Here is an 18,062-nt window from a genome sequence, read left to right as displayed (position 1 = left end):
GTAGGTGTGCTAGATGTGCTGTTTTTACATTCTTTTTTGTCATAGTCATCATTCTTAGTAGTTACATAGTAAATGTTCAATAAATGTTCCATGGTTTACTTAATTTTCCCCTTTTTGTTGAGCATTTAGATTTTTGTAATTTTTTGCTATTACACTACAACACATAGTTTTTTCTGGATTTAGGATTATCTTCTTAGGAAAAATTAACATAATTGAAATTATTGGGTCAAAAATATATAAACATTTTAAAATCTATTGGTTCATATTGATAAATTGATTTACTGAAGTATTACATAATAATTTGTACTTCCGCCAACACACATTTGTGTTTGTTTGCCTTTACGCTGCTAATAGCATCAGTATTTTCATTTTAAATAATTTTACAGAAAAAAAAATTTTACTAGTTTGATAAAAAATATGCATCGTATTTTCATCTGCCTTATTGATTTTATTAGTAGTACTTTTTCACTAGTTTTATTTTCTGTTTCGTAAACTGACTGTTCCTGTTTGTTAATAAATTGGAGCCATTTTATGTAATCAAGTTATTGACCCCTTTTCTGTCATAACTGCTGCAAATACTTTTTTCACCTCTTAACTGTCTTTTTATTCATAACATGTTAGTGTGGGCTTAAATACAGAAATTCTCAAATTCCGTATAGTAGAATGTATCAGCCTCTTTGCTGTTTCTTTTAATGCTTCTAAGTTTAGAAACTTTCCTCCCCTCCCCACCCCCAGGCTTTGTAACTTAATTTTATTCTGTTATAACCATGATTCTGTTATCACCATGATTATTCTAATCATGATCCCTATTTTTGGTTTCATTGCCCCTTTAGGGGAGGAGAGGTAAGGCAGTAGGACTCTAGAGTTCTTGGCTGGTGATCAAGTCCTGACTGTGGTTGGCGCCATCACTCTTTTACAGTTGTTTAAAACTAAGTTTCTTCAAAACAAAATTTCTGAGGCTGTTCTGAAACTTCTACATAGCTCCCATAATGTGACAGTGCACATTTTTCTTTCCCTGGGCCCTCTCAGTCTCCTCTCAGCTTCTTTTTTTTCCTGGTGGTCCACCTTACACAGATTGTCACCCTCAGGTACAAACCCTCATAAGCAGGACCACAGGGCAGTCTACACACTGTCTTCAAGATCCTGGCTTCTTGGACCCACTGTTAGAAGGAAAGACAATTAATTCCTAGCACAGCAGCAACTTTCTCCTTGCCGTGCTGTGGAAGCTCCCTGCTTTTCAGGGTCTCAACCTCTAGATGTTCAAGATCAAAGAGGAAGTCAGATATGAGTCCATTGTCACCTCAATAGAAAGTCATTACACTCTTAATAGTCCTTTGAGAAACTACCCCTTTAGGCTTGAGGTAAAGGGGAGAAACGCCCTCACCTTTCACTTTTGCTGCTCAGCATAGAGAATCCCACCCAGTTAAGCTACAGCTCTCTAAAGAAACAGCTTTACAAAGTCACCACCTCCATATTCTGACACCTTTTGTATCTTTGATCCAGTTGAGGGATCCAAGAGTAATGAATTTTTTTTGTACATTTCTTTGTAAATTTTTCTTATTGATGTTTTATATACACTTTGATATCAAATATTTTTAGTGCCTCAACTGAATTGAGGCAGAAAAAAATGTTCATTTTAAACATTTTATATGTTTTTTTTCCTAAGCATCTTAACTCTATAATTCAACTGAAATTTCTCTGCCACATACGGTATACGGATAGAATAGGGCTTTCCCCCATATTACTACCCCATTTGCCTACTCTTATTTGTTGAATAATTCCTCTCATCTTCATTGTTTACAATGCCTTATTATCACATATTAAAATCTTACACATATTAGGGCAATTTCTAGGTTTTCTCTAAGATACCATTGATTAATTTTGTCTCTTTGATAAATAAGTATATAGTATCAAGTTACATGTAAAACATCTTTATATCCATTCTTATAGAAATATATAGAATCTTTTAGGTTACTATGATAATGTTATTTTTACCAGTGGTTTAAAATTCAGTTAGAAAACCCAAATGTAACAGGAGACATAGATAATGTAAATGTTTTTTATTAAAGTGTCAAATCTGCTAAAAATTTATATATAAATTCTTAATTATCATACAAGTTTCTCCCCTTTGTTAGCATATGCATCACATCGTGAAACTAATCTTTTGCCATAATAATAGGGAGATAGAAACTAGTCTGGGAACAGACTCTATACTTATCAAATCATTTGTCTGATTTGCAGAGGGAGGTTCTAGAGCAAATTCCAACTATGAACTTCATGTCATTTTTCACCACTGATTTTGTCTAGTTAAATTATCTAGAAAAATATGCGTTGGTCTAAAAAAATTAGGAAAAAGCTTAAGAAACAAAGCCAAAAATGAAATGAATAGCAAGTAGGCTTAAAATAAATAAAATGTATTCATCTAAGCGAAATTTCCTATTTGGGAATCTGGGTTTGGACATAACTGACATTTACATGTAAATCCTTTGAATCTGTGATGGGGGAGGTCATGATGCCTTGGGAAGCAATGGAAGAAAGTAGGAAAAATTTAATTATTATAAAAGTAATTTTATATAGATCAATAAGTGACTGTAGATATCATATAGCCCTATCTAAGTGTTAAGTGTAAAGAACAAAAACTGACAGTGTGGGACTTCCCTGGTGGTGCAGTGGTTAAGAATCCTCCTGCCAATGCAGGGGACACGGGTTCGAGCCCTGGTCCATGGAGATCTCACATGCCACAGAGCAACTAAGCCCATGCGCCACGACTGCTGAGCCTGTGCTCTAGAGCCCACGAGCCACAACTACTGAGCCTGCGTGCCACAACTACTGAAGCCTGCATGCCTAGAGCCCATGCTCTGCAACAAGAGAAGCCACCGCAATGAGAAGCCTGTATACTGCAAGGAAGAGTAGCCCCCACTTGCCACAACTAGAGGAAGCCCATGTGCAACAATGAAGACCCAACGCAGCCAAAAATAAATAAAATAAAAAATAAATTAATAAAAAAAAAGAACTGATAGTGTGACTCTTATTTTTAAGTACATATAATATATATAGTACAAATATAGTATAGAACAATATATTATATAAATATATTTTAAAGTTTACACACACACACACACACACACCAAAGTATTAACAGCAATCTCTTTCATGGAGTGAAATATTGAGGAGAAGGAGTGGTTGAGTGGGATAGTCTTTGACTTCTCTGTAAACATTCATATTATTTGCATATTTTCTTTACATTGACAATGTATTCCTTTCGTATTTTAAAACGTAAATAATTTTAACAGACAAAATATTTATCTTCCTATTTATTTTCCTTTACTACCCTCATTTCACAGGTAAGGAAGCTGACCAGAGAGGTCAGTGACTTGTCCAGGTTCACAAAGCTTAGTCAGTGGGGTAACAGAATTAGAATTCAGTCTGGCCTGCTTCTTCTTGATACCATGTTCTTACTTACACACTTCAGGGTACTTCCATAGAGTGACATAATTCCTAGGGAAATAATGGCTTTTTAATTAACAGTAAGGCTAAGTCCTGTGTGACCAAATTTAACATTTGTTATCTCTCAATTAACTGACTTTTTATTTTATTACCATGTTTCTAGAACAATACATTGATAAGATGTTAGAGATAAAGGAGGTTATGGACAACGTGCTTGCCAAACAGAAGGCAGAAAGGGATGATTTAGCTAAAAAATACAGGTGAGTGAAAAAAAAAATAGGAATGCTTTAGAGTTTTCAGAATTTATCTATTTTTATCTACAATAGGCCTAGAATTTCTTAAGATTACAAATGTTGCTTAGGACCAGAAAAGGACTTTATGAGGTCATCTAATCTTTTACCTCCATGAGGAATTATACTTCCTAGAAAGATATTTTTCTACTTTATTACTTGAAATGTTCAGAAAAGGACATTTTACTATCTTAAAAAGTTGTCTACAGCCATGAATTTTATGAAAGCAATTTCTGGTCATGAATCCCATAAGTAAATTTCCTTCCTTAGTAAACTCACATTTTTTACATTAAAATTTTTTCTTTTATGCTATCACAAATGTTCTTCTAAGCAGTTTAATCATGTATATTTTGTGGTTTTGTGTACTTCTAAACTCTCAGGGTCCTTAAAGAGTTTTATCCTGATTATATTGATTACTTACCTCTTATCATCCTTTTTTTTGAGAAATTTGTTATATATTTTTTCTTGTTTTGAGCGTTATTTTTTTTAGTTTTTCTATTTTTTTTCTTTTTTCTTGTGATGAGAACTTTTAAGGTCTACTCTCTTAGCAGCTTTCAAATATGTAATACAGTATTATCAACTATAGTCACCATGCTATATATTACACTCCCATGCCTTATTTATTTCATAACTGGAAATTTATCTTTTGATTACCTTCACCCATTTCACCCACCTGCCACCTCCACCAACCACCAATCTGTTCTCTGTATCTATGCCTTTTTTGTTTTTGCTTTAGCTTCCAAATATCAGTGACATCATACAGTATTTGTCTTTCTCTGTCTGACTTTTTTCACTTAGCATAGCGCTCTCAAGATCCATCCATGTTGTCACAAATGGCAGGATTTATTTTTTTTATGGCTGAATAATATTCCTTTATATATGTGTGTCTTCATACTAATGTTGCTATTAGCCTTAAAATCTTGTAATCTAGAGAGCATTTGTATTTTCTGTCTGAACTCTTTGTTTCACATAGTTTTAAATGTGATATTAATTTCTTCTTTCTTCTCCTCTATCTATCCAGCTTCTTGCATTTTATACTACCAGTTATTTGCTAATCTGATTTCTTCTTGATGCTTCTTCCACTTATATCTACTACTTGCTTTGACATCCAGTCAGTTAGAGTTCAGTACCAACAACTCTAAACTGTGTTAGGAGAGACAAGTACCTATACTATTGCTTTCTCTTAAAACAGCTGCTCTAAAAAGATGGTCCCTGAGGGTCCCTGAGACCATTTCAAGGGGTCTAAGAAGTCAAAACCATTTTTATAATAACATTAAGATGTTATTTGCCCACTTTTGCTCTCATTTTCTCATAAGTGTACAGTGGAATTTTCTAGAGGCCACATGGCGTGTGATGATATCGTCACTCTAATAGCTAATGGAATGTGCACTTGTGTAGTCTTGTGTTTTAAAATTTTCTGTCTTATTTTCTAAAACAGTAAATATTGATAGATATAACTCAAATAAACAAAAGCTCTTTGCGTTCCTCAGTAATTTTTAAGAGTATAAAAAAGTCCTGAAACCAAAAAGTTTGAGAGCTACTGGAAACAAAGTGTCCAATATCCTGAAGATCAGTGTGGAATAGGTGGGTATAACCAAAAGACAGGTGTGGATGAGCCAGTTTCCTCCCATTCAGTCTTCAAGCCCCTGAGAGACTTGGTTTAAGGAGGGCACACAGGATAATGCTTATCTGGGTAGTCACTTCAAAGTACCTCACTACAGATTCAAAGTACAATTATTGGACTGGCCAAAAAGTTCATTCGGATTTTTCCGTAACATCTTGCGGAAAAACCCAAATGAGCTTTTTGGCCAACCCAATACAATAAGTACTTGATGAATTGACGTTTCTCAGGTCTAGCTTACTTATAATTATTCACAAAACAATCTCAGTCCTCCATAAGTAAGGGAATTTGGGTGGAACTTACTCCCAAATTTTCCTTCTTGATACACCATTTCACTGTAAACAGGTAAGCGAATTCCAAACTTAAAGAATGGTGTTGCTCCTTGGCCATCAATTTATACCTTCCAACTAAAGGACTACTAGGTATCTAGATAAGCAACCCAAGTTTTGTTTCTCTTTTAGGGCGGACTCACAACTGATAAGTAATGATGTGAATATAAATGTGGATAACCACACTGTCACCTCCTAAAAAAGGCAAACTTATTTACCTCAAGTAAAGCAACAGTTTTCTCTCAAAGAATATACATTGCAAAGATAGTCTCTTGTGTACTTTGAGCTGATTAAATTGACACAAAGTATAAAATCTAAATGATTGCTAAAAAAAAAGTTTTCTACTGTTTTTGTATTTTCTCCTCTTTCTGTTTCTTCCTACAGGGTGTCCATAGAGTCATTTAAGCATGGAGTCCTGAGAGAGCAACTAGCTAACTTGGCCACAAGGCAGAAGAGCCTTTTACTTGTAGCAAAAAAACAGAAAAAAATAAGCCAGAAAATTCAGAACTATAAGAATGTTAGATCTTTGTCTGGTCTTAGTTTCAAGAAGCTGCCATTGAGCTCAGAAATCTCTAATGAAAAGGACAGCCAAGAGTTTACCAGTCTAGAAAATTCAGTACAGCCCCAGTCAGGTTCATTTTCTCCTGTCAGCCTTGTTTGTGGAAGCGTGCAGGAAACACAGTTGTCTTGGGAAATTTGGCATGACAACCAAAATACCAACACTTGTCTAAATTCAAAGACAGTGAGAAGGGAAGAATTTTCTGGAAATGAACTGAATTCTAAACAAAGTGTCAGTGACTGTACCTTAGATAGATTATCAAAATCCAGACTTTCAGATGGCACTAAGAAGATTAAATTACAATCCCAACCTATTTCTTTTATTGCTCAAGCAGAATATTCACAAAAAGAAAATGATCTTACAGATACTACAGCCAAAGGGCATGAGTCCTTTAGTCCTTCAGCAGTAACTGGCACATTAAAGATTTCAGAAACCGCAAGTGTATTTGCCCACAATGATGCCAGTCCATCAGCTGTTATTTGTGATCAGGCTCTTTCCAATTGTGATCCAAAAAAAGGAAACAGGAAAACAGCTTCCCAGCAACCACACAGGGGGACATCAGAATCCCTGGTACATCAAGGGATTGATGTCTTTGGCAGTAATACGGGGCATCAGGTGAAACCTTATCTTAAAAAATCAGCTCTTGCTGTTCCACATGCAAATGATAGTCAGAGCTCCTCCTCCTCTGGGTCTGGCCGTCAACATACTATAAAAAATCCTTCAAAATACAGCACAACTCCTAAAAAGAAATGTATGCAGATAAAGGATCTGATATTGCTAGGAAGAATTAATCCGGGAAATAATATTCTGGAATTCAAAACACAGGTATCCTTTTTTTTTCTCTAAAATTATGTAAATTTTACAAGTAAGTGAGTAAATGTTGCTGTCACATAGTGTTTAGCTCTAATTAGGGGAATAGGGTTTGGCTGGGCTTCTTGAATGGCGAGATTGAACCATTATATCTTAGCAAGTGAAATCATGCTTCTAAAATTGCCCTGTACATTTTAGTCACAAGCACCTTTAGGCTCTCAGACCAGAATTAGTCAGTTTTACTGCAGCAGGAAAGATTTAAGAACAAAATAAAAATAATAAATTGGAGCTGTGTTTGGTTCCAAAGTTTTGGGAACTACCAGTGTGTACTGCTACAGCTTTCCCTAATAAGGGTTAAGTATAAACTCATCTTCCATAGTAGCTCAATTTAGAAACAGAAAGTGACTTAGAGTTTGGGTAAATATAACTCAAAACAATATCACATATGCATAATAACAGAAGAGGAAAAAAAAGGTTCTGCTAGAAATGCCTACAAAGGAGGCTTCCTTTCCCTTTTTCCCCCATTCAGTTTTTGAAAGAGGATATAAGAGTGGCAAAGATTGCAGGGTCCTGGAATGCTGCTTTGCTTGTGGACCAATCCAACAGAAAACCATTCCAAGCTAATTGGAATTTAATCTAAATGACCCCTTTTTTCAACCCTTTCCACTTCTGGATTATAAGACTTTTCCTAGTTAATAAGCTTTATTTATAAGTTAGGAGCAAAAAAATTTAATTTTAAAGCTCCAAGCTATAGTTTAAACACTAAATTAGCAGCTTGATCTCAGATCCCTTGATGTTCCTGTTTGCTTGCCTGTCAACCAATTTATTGCTAAGTAGTACCTACTTCACATTAGCCAAAGTAACTCAAATTTCAGTTATTAATTGGTTACATTAACTAAAATTTTGGCAGCTGTGGTTACTTCTCTGGATCAGCAATGATAAAATTCTAATATGATTTTTTGTATTTCAGCTATTTTTAACAGCTTTATTGAGATACAATTGATATACAATACACTACACATATTTAAAGTATATAATTTGACAAGTTTTGACATATGTACATACGCAAAGTATAAAATCTAAGTGATTGCTAAAAGAAAAAAGTTTTCTACTGTTTTTGTATTTTTTCCTCTTTCTTCCTACAGGGTGTCCATAGAGTCATTTAAGCATATTGGTCTGTAGTTTTCTTGTATTGTCTTTGGTTTTGGTCTCAGAGTAATACTGGTCTCACAGAATGAATTCCAAAGTGTTTCCTCCTCTTCTATTTTTTGGAAGAGTTTGTGAATTGGTATTAAGTCTTTTTAAAATGTTTTCTAGTAATCAGCAGTAAAACCATCTGTACCTGGACATTTTTGTTGTTGTTGATAGTTTTTTGATTATTAATTCAGTGTCTACTTTTTATAGGTTTTTTTTCAGATTGTCTATTTCTTCTTGAGTCAGTTTTGGTAGTTTGTACCTTTCTAGGAATTTGCTCATTTCATCTAATTTATTGGCATACAGTTGTTCATAGTGTCTCTTATAGTCCTTTTTATTTCTATAAGGTCAGTAGTAATGTCCACATTTTCATTTTTGCTCTTAGCAATTTGAGTCTTCCCTCTTGCTTTTCTTGGTTAATCTAGCTAAACGTTTGTCAATTTTATTAATCTTTTCAAAGAACCAATTTTGATTTTGTTGATTTTCTCTATTTTTCTATTGCATGTTTTACTTTTTTCCACTTTAATATTTACTATTTCCTTCCTTCTGCTTGCTTTAGGTTTAGTTTGCTGTTCTCTTTCCAGTGTCTTTCATGTAAGTTTAGGTTATTGACGTGAGATCTTTCTTCTTTTTCAATATAGGCATTTACACCTATAAATTTCCCTCTAACCCACTGCTTTTACTGCATCCCATAAGTTTCAGTATGTTTTGCCTTCATTTTCATTCATCTCAAAGTATTTTCTCATTTACCTTTTGATTACTTCTTTAACCCATTGGTTATTTAGGAGTATGTTGTTTGAGTTCCACATAATTGTGAGTTTCTCATTTTTTTGTTATTAATTTCTAATTTCATTCCATTGCTCTTAGAGAACATACTTTGTATTATTTTGGTCCTTTTAAATTTTCTGAGACTTATTTTGTGGCTTAGATAGTGTATAGCCTATGCTAGAGAATGTCCCATGTGTACTTGAGAAGAATGTATATATTCTCCTATCATTAGGAGAAGTTTTCTATAGATGCCTGTTCAGTCTAGTTAGTTTATAGTGTTGCTCAAGTTTTCTCTTTCCCTTTTGTGATATTATTATTATATATATTATTGATATATCTGTAAATGTTATAAACCCAATAATTCATTGTTATAATTATTACTTTATAAAATTTTGTGACTTTTAAAGAAGCTGAGGAGAAGAAAGGAGAGCAAGTTTATATTTATAACTTTTGATATATTAACCTTCTTATTTATCCTTGCTGGTTCTCTTTATTTGTTCCTGTGGATTGGAGTTACCATATGGAGTCATTTTCTTAGCCCAGTAGAACTTCCTCCACCCACCTCCTTTGTGCTTTTGCAAATATATATGTATTATATCCCTATTGTTTTGTACAATTGTTTTAAAAATCAGTTAAGCAAAGAAAGAAGAAATATGTGTTTATACTGTCTTTTATAATATGTGATTACTTTTACTGATGCTCTTTGTTTTTCCATGTGGATTCATATTACCATTTGGGGGTCACTTGATTTCAACCTGAAGAACTTCCTTTAGTATTTTTTGTAAGGCAGGTCTGCTAGCAACAAATTTTCTCAGGAGAGGTCTTTACATCACCTTTATTTTTGAAAGATTTGCTGAAAATAGGATTCTTGGTTACAGGTTTTTTTGTTTGTTTTTTGTTTTATTTATTATTTTTGGCTCTGTTGGGTCTTCGTTGCTGCACGTGGGCTTTCTCTAGTTGCAGCGAGCGGGGGCTACTCTTTGTTGCAGTGCACGGGCTTCTCATTGCGGTGGCTTCTCTTGTTGCAGAGCACGGGCTATAGGCACGCGGGCTTCAGTAGTTGTGGCATGCGGGTTCAGTAGTTGTGGCTCGAGGGCTCTAGAGCGCAGACTCAGTAGTTGTGGCACACGGGCTTAGTTGCTCCGCAGCATGTGGGATCCCTCCGGACCAGGGCCCGAACCCGTGTCCCCTGCATTGGCAGGCTGACTCCCAACCACTGCGCCACCAGGGAAGCCCTGGTTACAGGTTTTTCTTTGTGTACTTTGAGTGTGTTATTCCACTGCTTCTGGCTTTCATTGTTTCTGATAAGAAGTCAGTTGTTAATCTTTTGGGGTTTACCTTGTAAGTGATGAGTCATTTTTCACTTGCTTCTTTCAATAATTTCTTATTGTCTTTGACTTTCAGTATTTTTACTATGTATCTATTTATGGCTCTCTTTGTGTTATCCTTATTGGAAGTCATTGACCTTCCTGAATATGTAGATTAATGTTTTTCAATAAATTTGGGAAATTTTTAGCCATTATTTCTTCAAATATTTTTTCTGCTCCTTTCTCCTGTCCTTTTGGTACTCCCATTATGCATATGTTGATGTGCTTAATGGTGTCTCACATTTCTCTGAAGCTTTTTCATTTTTCTTCACTCTTTTTTCTTTTTCTTCTTCAGCTTACGTAATCTCTATTGATCTCTCTTCAAGTTTACTAATTCTTCTGACATTGAAAATCTGAGCCTCTCTATTAAATTTTGCATTTTAGTTATTGTACTTTTCAACTCCATAACTTCTTTTTGTTTCTTAATAAATTGTTTCTTTATTGATACTTTCTGTTTGATGTGATATTGTTATCATACCTTGCTTTACATCCTTAATTATGGTTTCCTTTAGTTCTTTGAACATGTATATAAACGGCTGTTTTGAAGTCTTTGGTCATTCTCACAGGCAGTTTATGTTGGTTTTTCATTCGTTTATTTTGCTGTATGTGTCATACTTCCTGTTTCTTCACATGTCTCATAATTTTTTGTTGGAACTGGACATTTTAGATATTTTAGAGTAGGTAATGTATTGTAGCAAGTCTGTATATTGATCCCCATCTTTTCTTACGTTTGTTATTGTTCCCAGGCAAAATATCTGTGCCATGGCTCTGGAGCTTAGGGCAGGAACATGGCAACTTCTCTCTGAATGATACCCCTGCTTTAGGATCTGAGCATTTAGTGGAAAGGGGCACACTAGCCTCTTGCCTTTTCAATTTGCCTCTCCTGACATGAAACCACCACCTTACAAGCCAGGGCAAGTGTGAGCAGGACCCCAATAGTCTCAGTAGCACCTTGGCAAAGGTAGAGACTCTGTGTCACCAGTACAGGTTAAACAGAAGAAAAGAACCCCCACCTCTTGGCTGCACTTGCCCACAACTTGGACTTAGCAACAGATAGCTGAGGCAGGATGAGAAATATTTATGTCCTACCCCTACCAAGAAGGTAGCCCTCTGACTGGCAGTTTTAGGGAGAGAGAGTGCAGTGCTCTTGGCTGTAGCAGTCAAGGGGAGTCTCCACCTCACTGTGGGGGGAGGAAGGAAGCAGTCTTGGTTCAAATATCACTGTTTCTCACATTTTTTAAACCTAATTTTCATAGATTTTGTTGAATAGATGTGTCTTCACTTACTGCATGCCCTTATGATCATTTTCAGCAACTTAAAAATTTTTTTAATAGTTCTTACCTGGATGTGGATCCTCATACTGTCATGCCAGAAGTCAATTCTAGAATACTACATTCAATGTGACTTTTTATATAGTTAGTTTAAATCTGTCATGTGGTATTTGTTTTCTATTTCTCTTATCTCTCTTTGTTCCTTTTTTCATCTTTTTATGCTTTATCCCCTTTGTTCGTTTATGAGCTGTAACTTTCTCTCTTTTTTTTTTTTTTTTGACCACACTGTGCATCTTGTGGGATCTTAGTTCCCCAACCAGGGATTGAACCCAGGCCACAGCAGTGAAAGAGCCGAGTCTCAACCACTGGACCGCCAGGGAACTCCCAGCTATAACTTTCTATTTTAGTTCTGCCTTTAGAGTTTATGGTATCTGTTTTTAACTTCTCACAATCTACCTTTAAGTGATATTATACCACTTCATGTATACTGTTGGGTGAGCCAAAAGGTTTGTTCATTTTTTTCCTTAAGATGGCTCTAGTAGCACTTAGTTGTCTTTAACTTCATTTGAAACAGTTTTGTTAGATTGTATGTGACAGCTGTCATATCAGTGTGCATTTAAAAAAAGACTTATCAAAACGTGAATTTTTGTGTAGCCATTTTAATATTGAAGGTGGAAGAAAAAAAATCAACATTTTCAGCGTATTATGCTTTATTATTTCAAGAAGCATTAAAACACAACTGAAATGCACAAAAAGATTTGTGCAGTGTATGGAGAAGGTGCTGTGACTGATCGAATGTGTCAAAAGTGGTTTGTGAAGTTTCATGCTGGAGATTTCTCGCTGGACGATGCTCCAGGGTTTGTTGAACTTCTTGAATCTCTGGTTTTATCATTGCCTCAAATTTGGAAAAATTTCAGCCATTATTTCTTCAAATATTTTTTCTTCCCTCCCTTCATTTTTGAATTCCCATTACATACATATTAGGCTGCTTAAAATCATTCCACAACTCACTGTGATGATCTTATTTTTAAATTCTCTTTTCTCTGTGGGTTTTTTATGCCATTTCTATTCCTGTGTCTTTGAATTCACTAATCTTTTTGTTTGCAGTGTCTAATCTGTTCATCTCATCCAGTGTATTTTTCATTTCATATGTTGTAATTTTCATCTCTAGAAGTTTGATTTGAGTCTTCTTTTATATCTTCCATGTCTCCATGTAACTTTTGGAACATGTGGAATATGACTATAATAACTATTTAATGTCCTTATCTGCTAATTCTAACATCTTTGAGAGTTGTCAGTCATTTTCAATTGATTGCTTTATCTCCTCCATATGGATTTATTTTCCTACTTGTTTCTAGGCCTGTTAATTTTTTATTGGATCCCAGAATTGTGAAATTTATCTTGTTGGATGCCAGATATGTTTGTATTCTTAAAAATATTTTGGATATTTGTTCTAGAATATAGTTAATTTACACAGAAACAGTTTGATCCTTTTGGGTCATGCTTTTACAATTTGTTAGGCAGGATTGGAGCAGTGTTCAGTCTAAGGCTAATTATATCCCACTACAGAGGCAAGACTCTTCTGTGTACCTCCCAATGCCCCATCAGTTTTGAGGTTTTTCTAGTCTTACTATTGGGAACAGGTGCTATTTCTGCCCTTTGAGAATGCCAGAGAATGCCATTACCTCTAATTCTTTCAAGTAGTTCTTTTCCCAGGCTTGGGTAATTTCCTCACACACATGGCCAATCACAGCTCAGCAGAATACTTAAAAAGGATCCCCTGAAGATCTGCAGAGTTCTCTCTCTATATATTTCTCTCTTCTTCAGTACTCTGTCCTGCAAACTCTAGCCATCATGCCTCCCTAGACTATGCCTGGATGCCCTCTCCCTGTACCATGACCTCGAAACTCTCAAGGCAGTGAGTTGGGACAATTGTAGGGCTCACCTCATTAGTTTCTCATTTCTCAGGATCACTATACTTTGTTCCCTGATGTTTGGTATCTTGGAAACCATTGTTTCATATATTTAGTTTGCCTTTTTTTTTTTGGTTGTGTCATGTGTTAAGGTAAATCTGGTCCCTGTTACTTCATCATGGACAGAAGCAGAAGTTCACATATTTCAGATATTTTTTAATCCTAATTTTTGTATTACTTTTCACCTCAGGAGACAACCCATAAAGCCAGTGTTTTATTGAATGGCAAAATTAAGGTAGAAAATGGTCAGATTTATCAAAACCCAGTCATCTGGCTCAAGGATCTTCTAGGAGCTGACAGTTACGTGACCTGGAATTATGCTTGGAGTAAGGTGGGTCATTCTTAAGTTTATCTTTAACTTCATATTCAAATGGAAAGGTACATATTTTTTGATGATAAAACTATTTCCTTTTTTTAAGGAATTTGAAAGTTCTCCAAATTAGTTTTGTCCTCATGCATCCCTTCTGCAATATGCTACATGCTTTCTCCCACAATTCCTATTTGCCAGAATTCCCCACAGCAGGATTGCACAGCTAACTGAGCCTCTCCTTCCTTGTTCCTCACCTAGTCTCAGAAAATTGAATGCCCCTGATCTTCCCCTCTTGTCCCTGCCACCTCACCTCCACAGTGATTGCAGGTCCCTGTGACTCCACATAGAAAATTTGGAACCACTGGTGAATTGATAACTTAATATGTTACTAGTATTCTGATAAAATAAAGCAAAATTTTCCCCTAAAGACGAAAGTTATGATAAAGGGGCCTAAGATACACAGAAGTTATGGTGCACTTTTATGTTTGAACATAGTGTTATCCATGAATTGCTAGCCTCCCAAAAAAATATTTCTGAATTTTTATTCAGACTTCCCAGACTTAGTGGTCTCCCCCTCAGTTCTGTGTTCTGAGTTATAAGCCCAGTTTAATAACCAATTTGAAGAGTATCGATGACTGACACCCTTGAGGTCCAGTGATCAGCCACCTCCAGATGTCCTTGGCACCCCTTCAGGGAACCAAGTATTGCAGTGATTCACCCAGGAAAGTGTGAGTCATCAGACAGTCACCATTACTGTTTTACAGAATTGCAAATACCTTCAACCTCCACTAACCATTACAGTAAGTCTCAGTGCACCAGTAATAGAAGGTGGTTTCCTCTCTTTTTTTGTCCAACTCAGCTCTGCCCACTCTCCTTCCTAGCTCCTATCTCAGTCTTTGTCCCTAAACTCTGCATTCTGGTCTCCTAGACCTCTGTTGCAGGTGCTTCCAGAACAGTGTTTCAGGTCCTTCACTTACATGAGCACATTTTAAATTTTCTCTGCTTTATATTATAGTCTCTCTGTGTTCCTTTTTTCCTGTATTATTATTTTTTTTTATTTCCCACCACTGGAGTCACCAGGCCATCTACTTTCAATTCAACCTGCCTAATCCTTTCCATGGATTCATAAATCGTATTTGCATATTAGTAATTAACATTATACCCATGGAAATCCCTTTTTATTACAAAGTTTCTTAAATTCATGATAGATGATATTGTTTTGCTGAAACTGAATCTATGCTCACAGTGTGAATATGGTATTAATTGCTGTAGCTTAGGTTCTTTTGAGCTTAACATGCCTGTGGCCCACTGATGATGACTCAGTCCTCCCACTCTTTTTCTCTATTGGAACTACTGCATTTTCTGCTTTTGAATAGCTGACTGTGATATCATTTGGCTCTCACTCTGTACTTATATGCCTCATTTACATATCACATTGCCTCTGGTCTTTTCTCATTAGCCATGTCAATTGGAGTCATATTGTTTAACATCTATGTGATAGTGAAGCCAAATACAAATGTGGGCACTAAAATTAGGGCAATTCTTGGATGTAAGATACTCATACAGATTATCTGAGCAAGCTTAGATTTTTTTTTTAATTATCCTAAAAATGGAAATAGTTTCAAAAATTACTGTAGGACACTCATGTACTTCTAGTAAATACCACAAGCTAAGAAACACTGCCCCAGTGGGTTTGTTTACAATTTTTTGAAGCCTCTTTTAAAATTTACCACAGTAACCTCTACCCCTCTTGTCTTGGGGTAACTCCTGAATTCACAGTCACTTCTTGATAGGAGCTTTTTGCTACCTCAGTAAATGTGAACATTTCTACCAACTAGTTCCTAGTACAGTGGTGGGTCTATAGAGCCAGGACTGGTTGGTTGTCGGGCAAGAAATGCCAGAAAACTAGGTCTTGTCCTACATCAGACAGAATGACACAGCCACTAGACACGGAGATGACTCATACCTCGTACCCAAGCAGCTGAGCTGCTGTACAGCTTTGCCAAGGGAATCCTCATGCGTACTCCACTGGACATCACTCACTCCTCTTGCCGCTTCAGTCTCCTGAAGTGACCTAGTGCCTGTTCAGTTTGAGGTCTATTCATTGTTATCCTTGTTCATTAAATCACTCCTACCTTGTGGAAAATAGATTTTTAACTCAGTGGATTTTCTTAAAGCTGTGTTCTTTGAATGTGTGAATTATCCCTAGTGATATGTCTGGGACCTATGGGGTCTCATGACCTCTAAGGCTACTAAGGTAAAATTTTACCCAGCACTAACTGATAAAAATATACTTTAAATCTGAGACATAGGTGAAAACATACTGAGCCTACACATTGATGAGTGCATGAGGTGTGTTGGATATTGTCAGGGTGATAATGTGAACAAAATCCATTCTTTCTTCTTCTTATATACTTGCAGGTAAACTTTATTATTTCTGAGGTGTAGCTGATTTCAGCTGTACAACATAGTCATTCAAAATCTTTACAGATTATACTTAAATTTATTATAAAATATTGGCTATATTCCCTGTGCTGTACAATATATCCTCATAGCTTATTTATTTTATACATAGTAGTTTGTACCTCCTAATCTCCTACCCCTATCTTGCCCCTCCCTTCTTCCCTCTCCACTCTGGTAACCACTAGTTTATTTTCTCTATCTGTTTCTGTTTCTGTTTTGTTATATTCATTCATTTTATTTTTTAGATTCCACATATAAGTGATAACAGAGTATTTGTCTTTCTCTGTCTGACTTATTTCACATAGCATAATACCCTCCAGGTCCATCCATGTTGTTGCAGATGGCACGTTTACATTCTTTTTTATGGCTGAGTGATATTCCATTGTACATATATACCACATCTTCTTTATCCATTCATCTGTTGATGGGCGCTTAGGTTGCTTTCATATCTTGGCAACTGTAAATAATGCTTCTGTGAACATTGGGTGCATGTACCTTTTCAAATTAGTGGTTTTGGTTTTTATTCAGATATATACCCAGGACTAGAATTGCTGAATCATATGACAGTTCTATTTTTAGTTTTTTGAGAAACCTCCATACTGTTTTCCACTGTGGCTGCACCAATATACATTCCCACCAACAGCATACGAAAGGGTTCCCCTTTCTCCACAGCCTTGCCAACATTTGTTATTTGTGTTCTTTTTGATGATAGCCATTCTGACAGGTGTGAGGTGATACCTCATTGTGGTTTTGATTTGCATTTTTCTGATGATTAGCAGTGTTGAACATCTTTTCATGTGACTGTTGGCCATCTGTATGTCTTCTTTGGAAAAATTTCTATTCAGGTCTTCTACCCATTTTTTGACCAGGCTGTTTGTTTTTTGATATTGAGTTGTATGAGCTGTTTATACATTTTGGATATTAACCCCTTAATACTTGCAAATAGTTATATCATTTGCAAGTATTTTCTCCCCTTCAGTAGGTTGTGTTTTCATTTTGTCGATGGTTTCTTTTGCTGTACAAAAGCTTTTAAGTTTAAGTAGGTCCCATTTGTTTATTTTTTATTTTGTTTCCTTTGCCTTAGGAGACAGATCCAAAACAATATTGCTCTGATTTATATCAAAGCGTGTTCTGCCTATGTTCTCTTCTGGGAATTTTATGATTTCCAGTCTTACATTTAGGTCTTTAATCCATTTGGATTGGTATATGGTATGAGAAATGTTCTAATTTCATTTTTTTACATGTAGCTGTCCAGTTTTCCCAGCACCACTTATTGAAGAGACTGTCTTTCCTCCATTGTATATTCTTGCCTCCTTTGTCCTAGATTAATTGACCATAAGTGCATAGGTTTACTTCTGGGCTCTCTATTCTGTTCTGTTGATCTGTGTGTGTGTTTTTGTGCCCATACTGTTTTGATGACTGTAGCTTTGTAGTATAATCTTAAGTCAGGGAGTATGATTCCTCCAGCTCTGTTCTTCTTTCTCAAGATTGTTTTGGCTATTCAGGTCTTTTGTGGTTTTATACAAATTTTTAAATTATTTGTTCTAGTTCTGTGCAAAATGCCATTGGTATTTTGATAGGGGTTGCATTGAATCTGTAGATTGCCTTGGGTAGTATGGTCATTTTAACAATATTAATTCTTCCAGTCCAAGAACATGTT

At 35.7% G+C, this 18,062-nt stretch overlaps 1 protein-coding gene across 2 annotated transcripts in view; it reads left to right on the top strand.

Moving 5' to 3' along the window:
• The window catches only part of ANKRD31 (ankyrin repeat domain 31), a 131,889-nt gene that overhangs the window by 92,527 nt on the left and 21,300 nt on the right, over window positions 1-18,062 (top strand). The window contains exons 21-23 of one of the 2 annotated variants that reach the window (XM_059919352.1): window positions 3,611-3,707; window positions 6,072-7,071; window positions 13,820-13,960. In XM_059919352.1, the coding sequence (XP_059775335.1) occupies window positions 3,611-3,707; window positions 6,072-7,071; window positions 13,820-13,960 (1,238 nt within the window). The remainder of the gene's footprint in view (window positions 1-3,610; window positions 3,708-6,071; window positions 7,072-13,819; window positions 13,961-18,062) is intronic. The other variant, XR_009502635.1, reaches the window with a different exon arrangement.

Source organism: Balaenoptera ricei, chromosome 3 (assembly GCF_028023285.1).
Source record: "Balaenoptera ricei isolate mBalRic1 chromosome 3, mBalRic1.hap2, whole genome shotgun sequence".
NCBI lineage: Eukaryota > Metazoa > Chordata > Mammalia > Artiodactyla > Balaenopteridae > Balaenoptera > Balaenoptera ricei.
The sequence above is the reverse complement of the archived record's forward strand: the minus strand, read 5'-3'. Positions and strand labels throughout refer to the sequence as shown.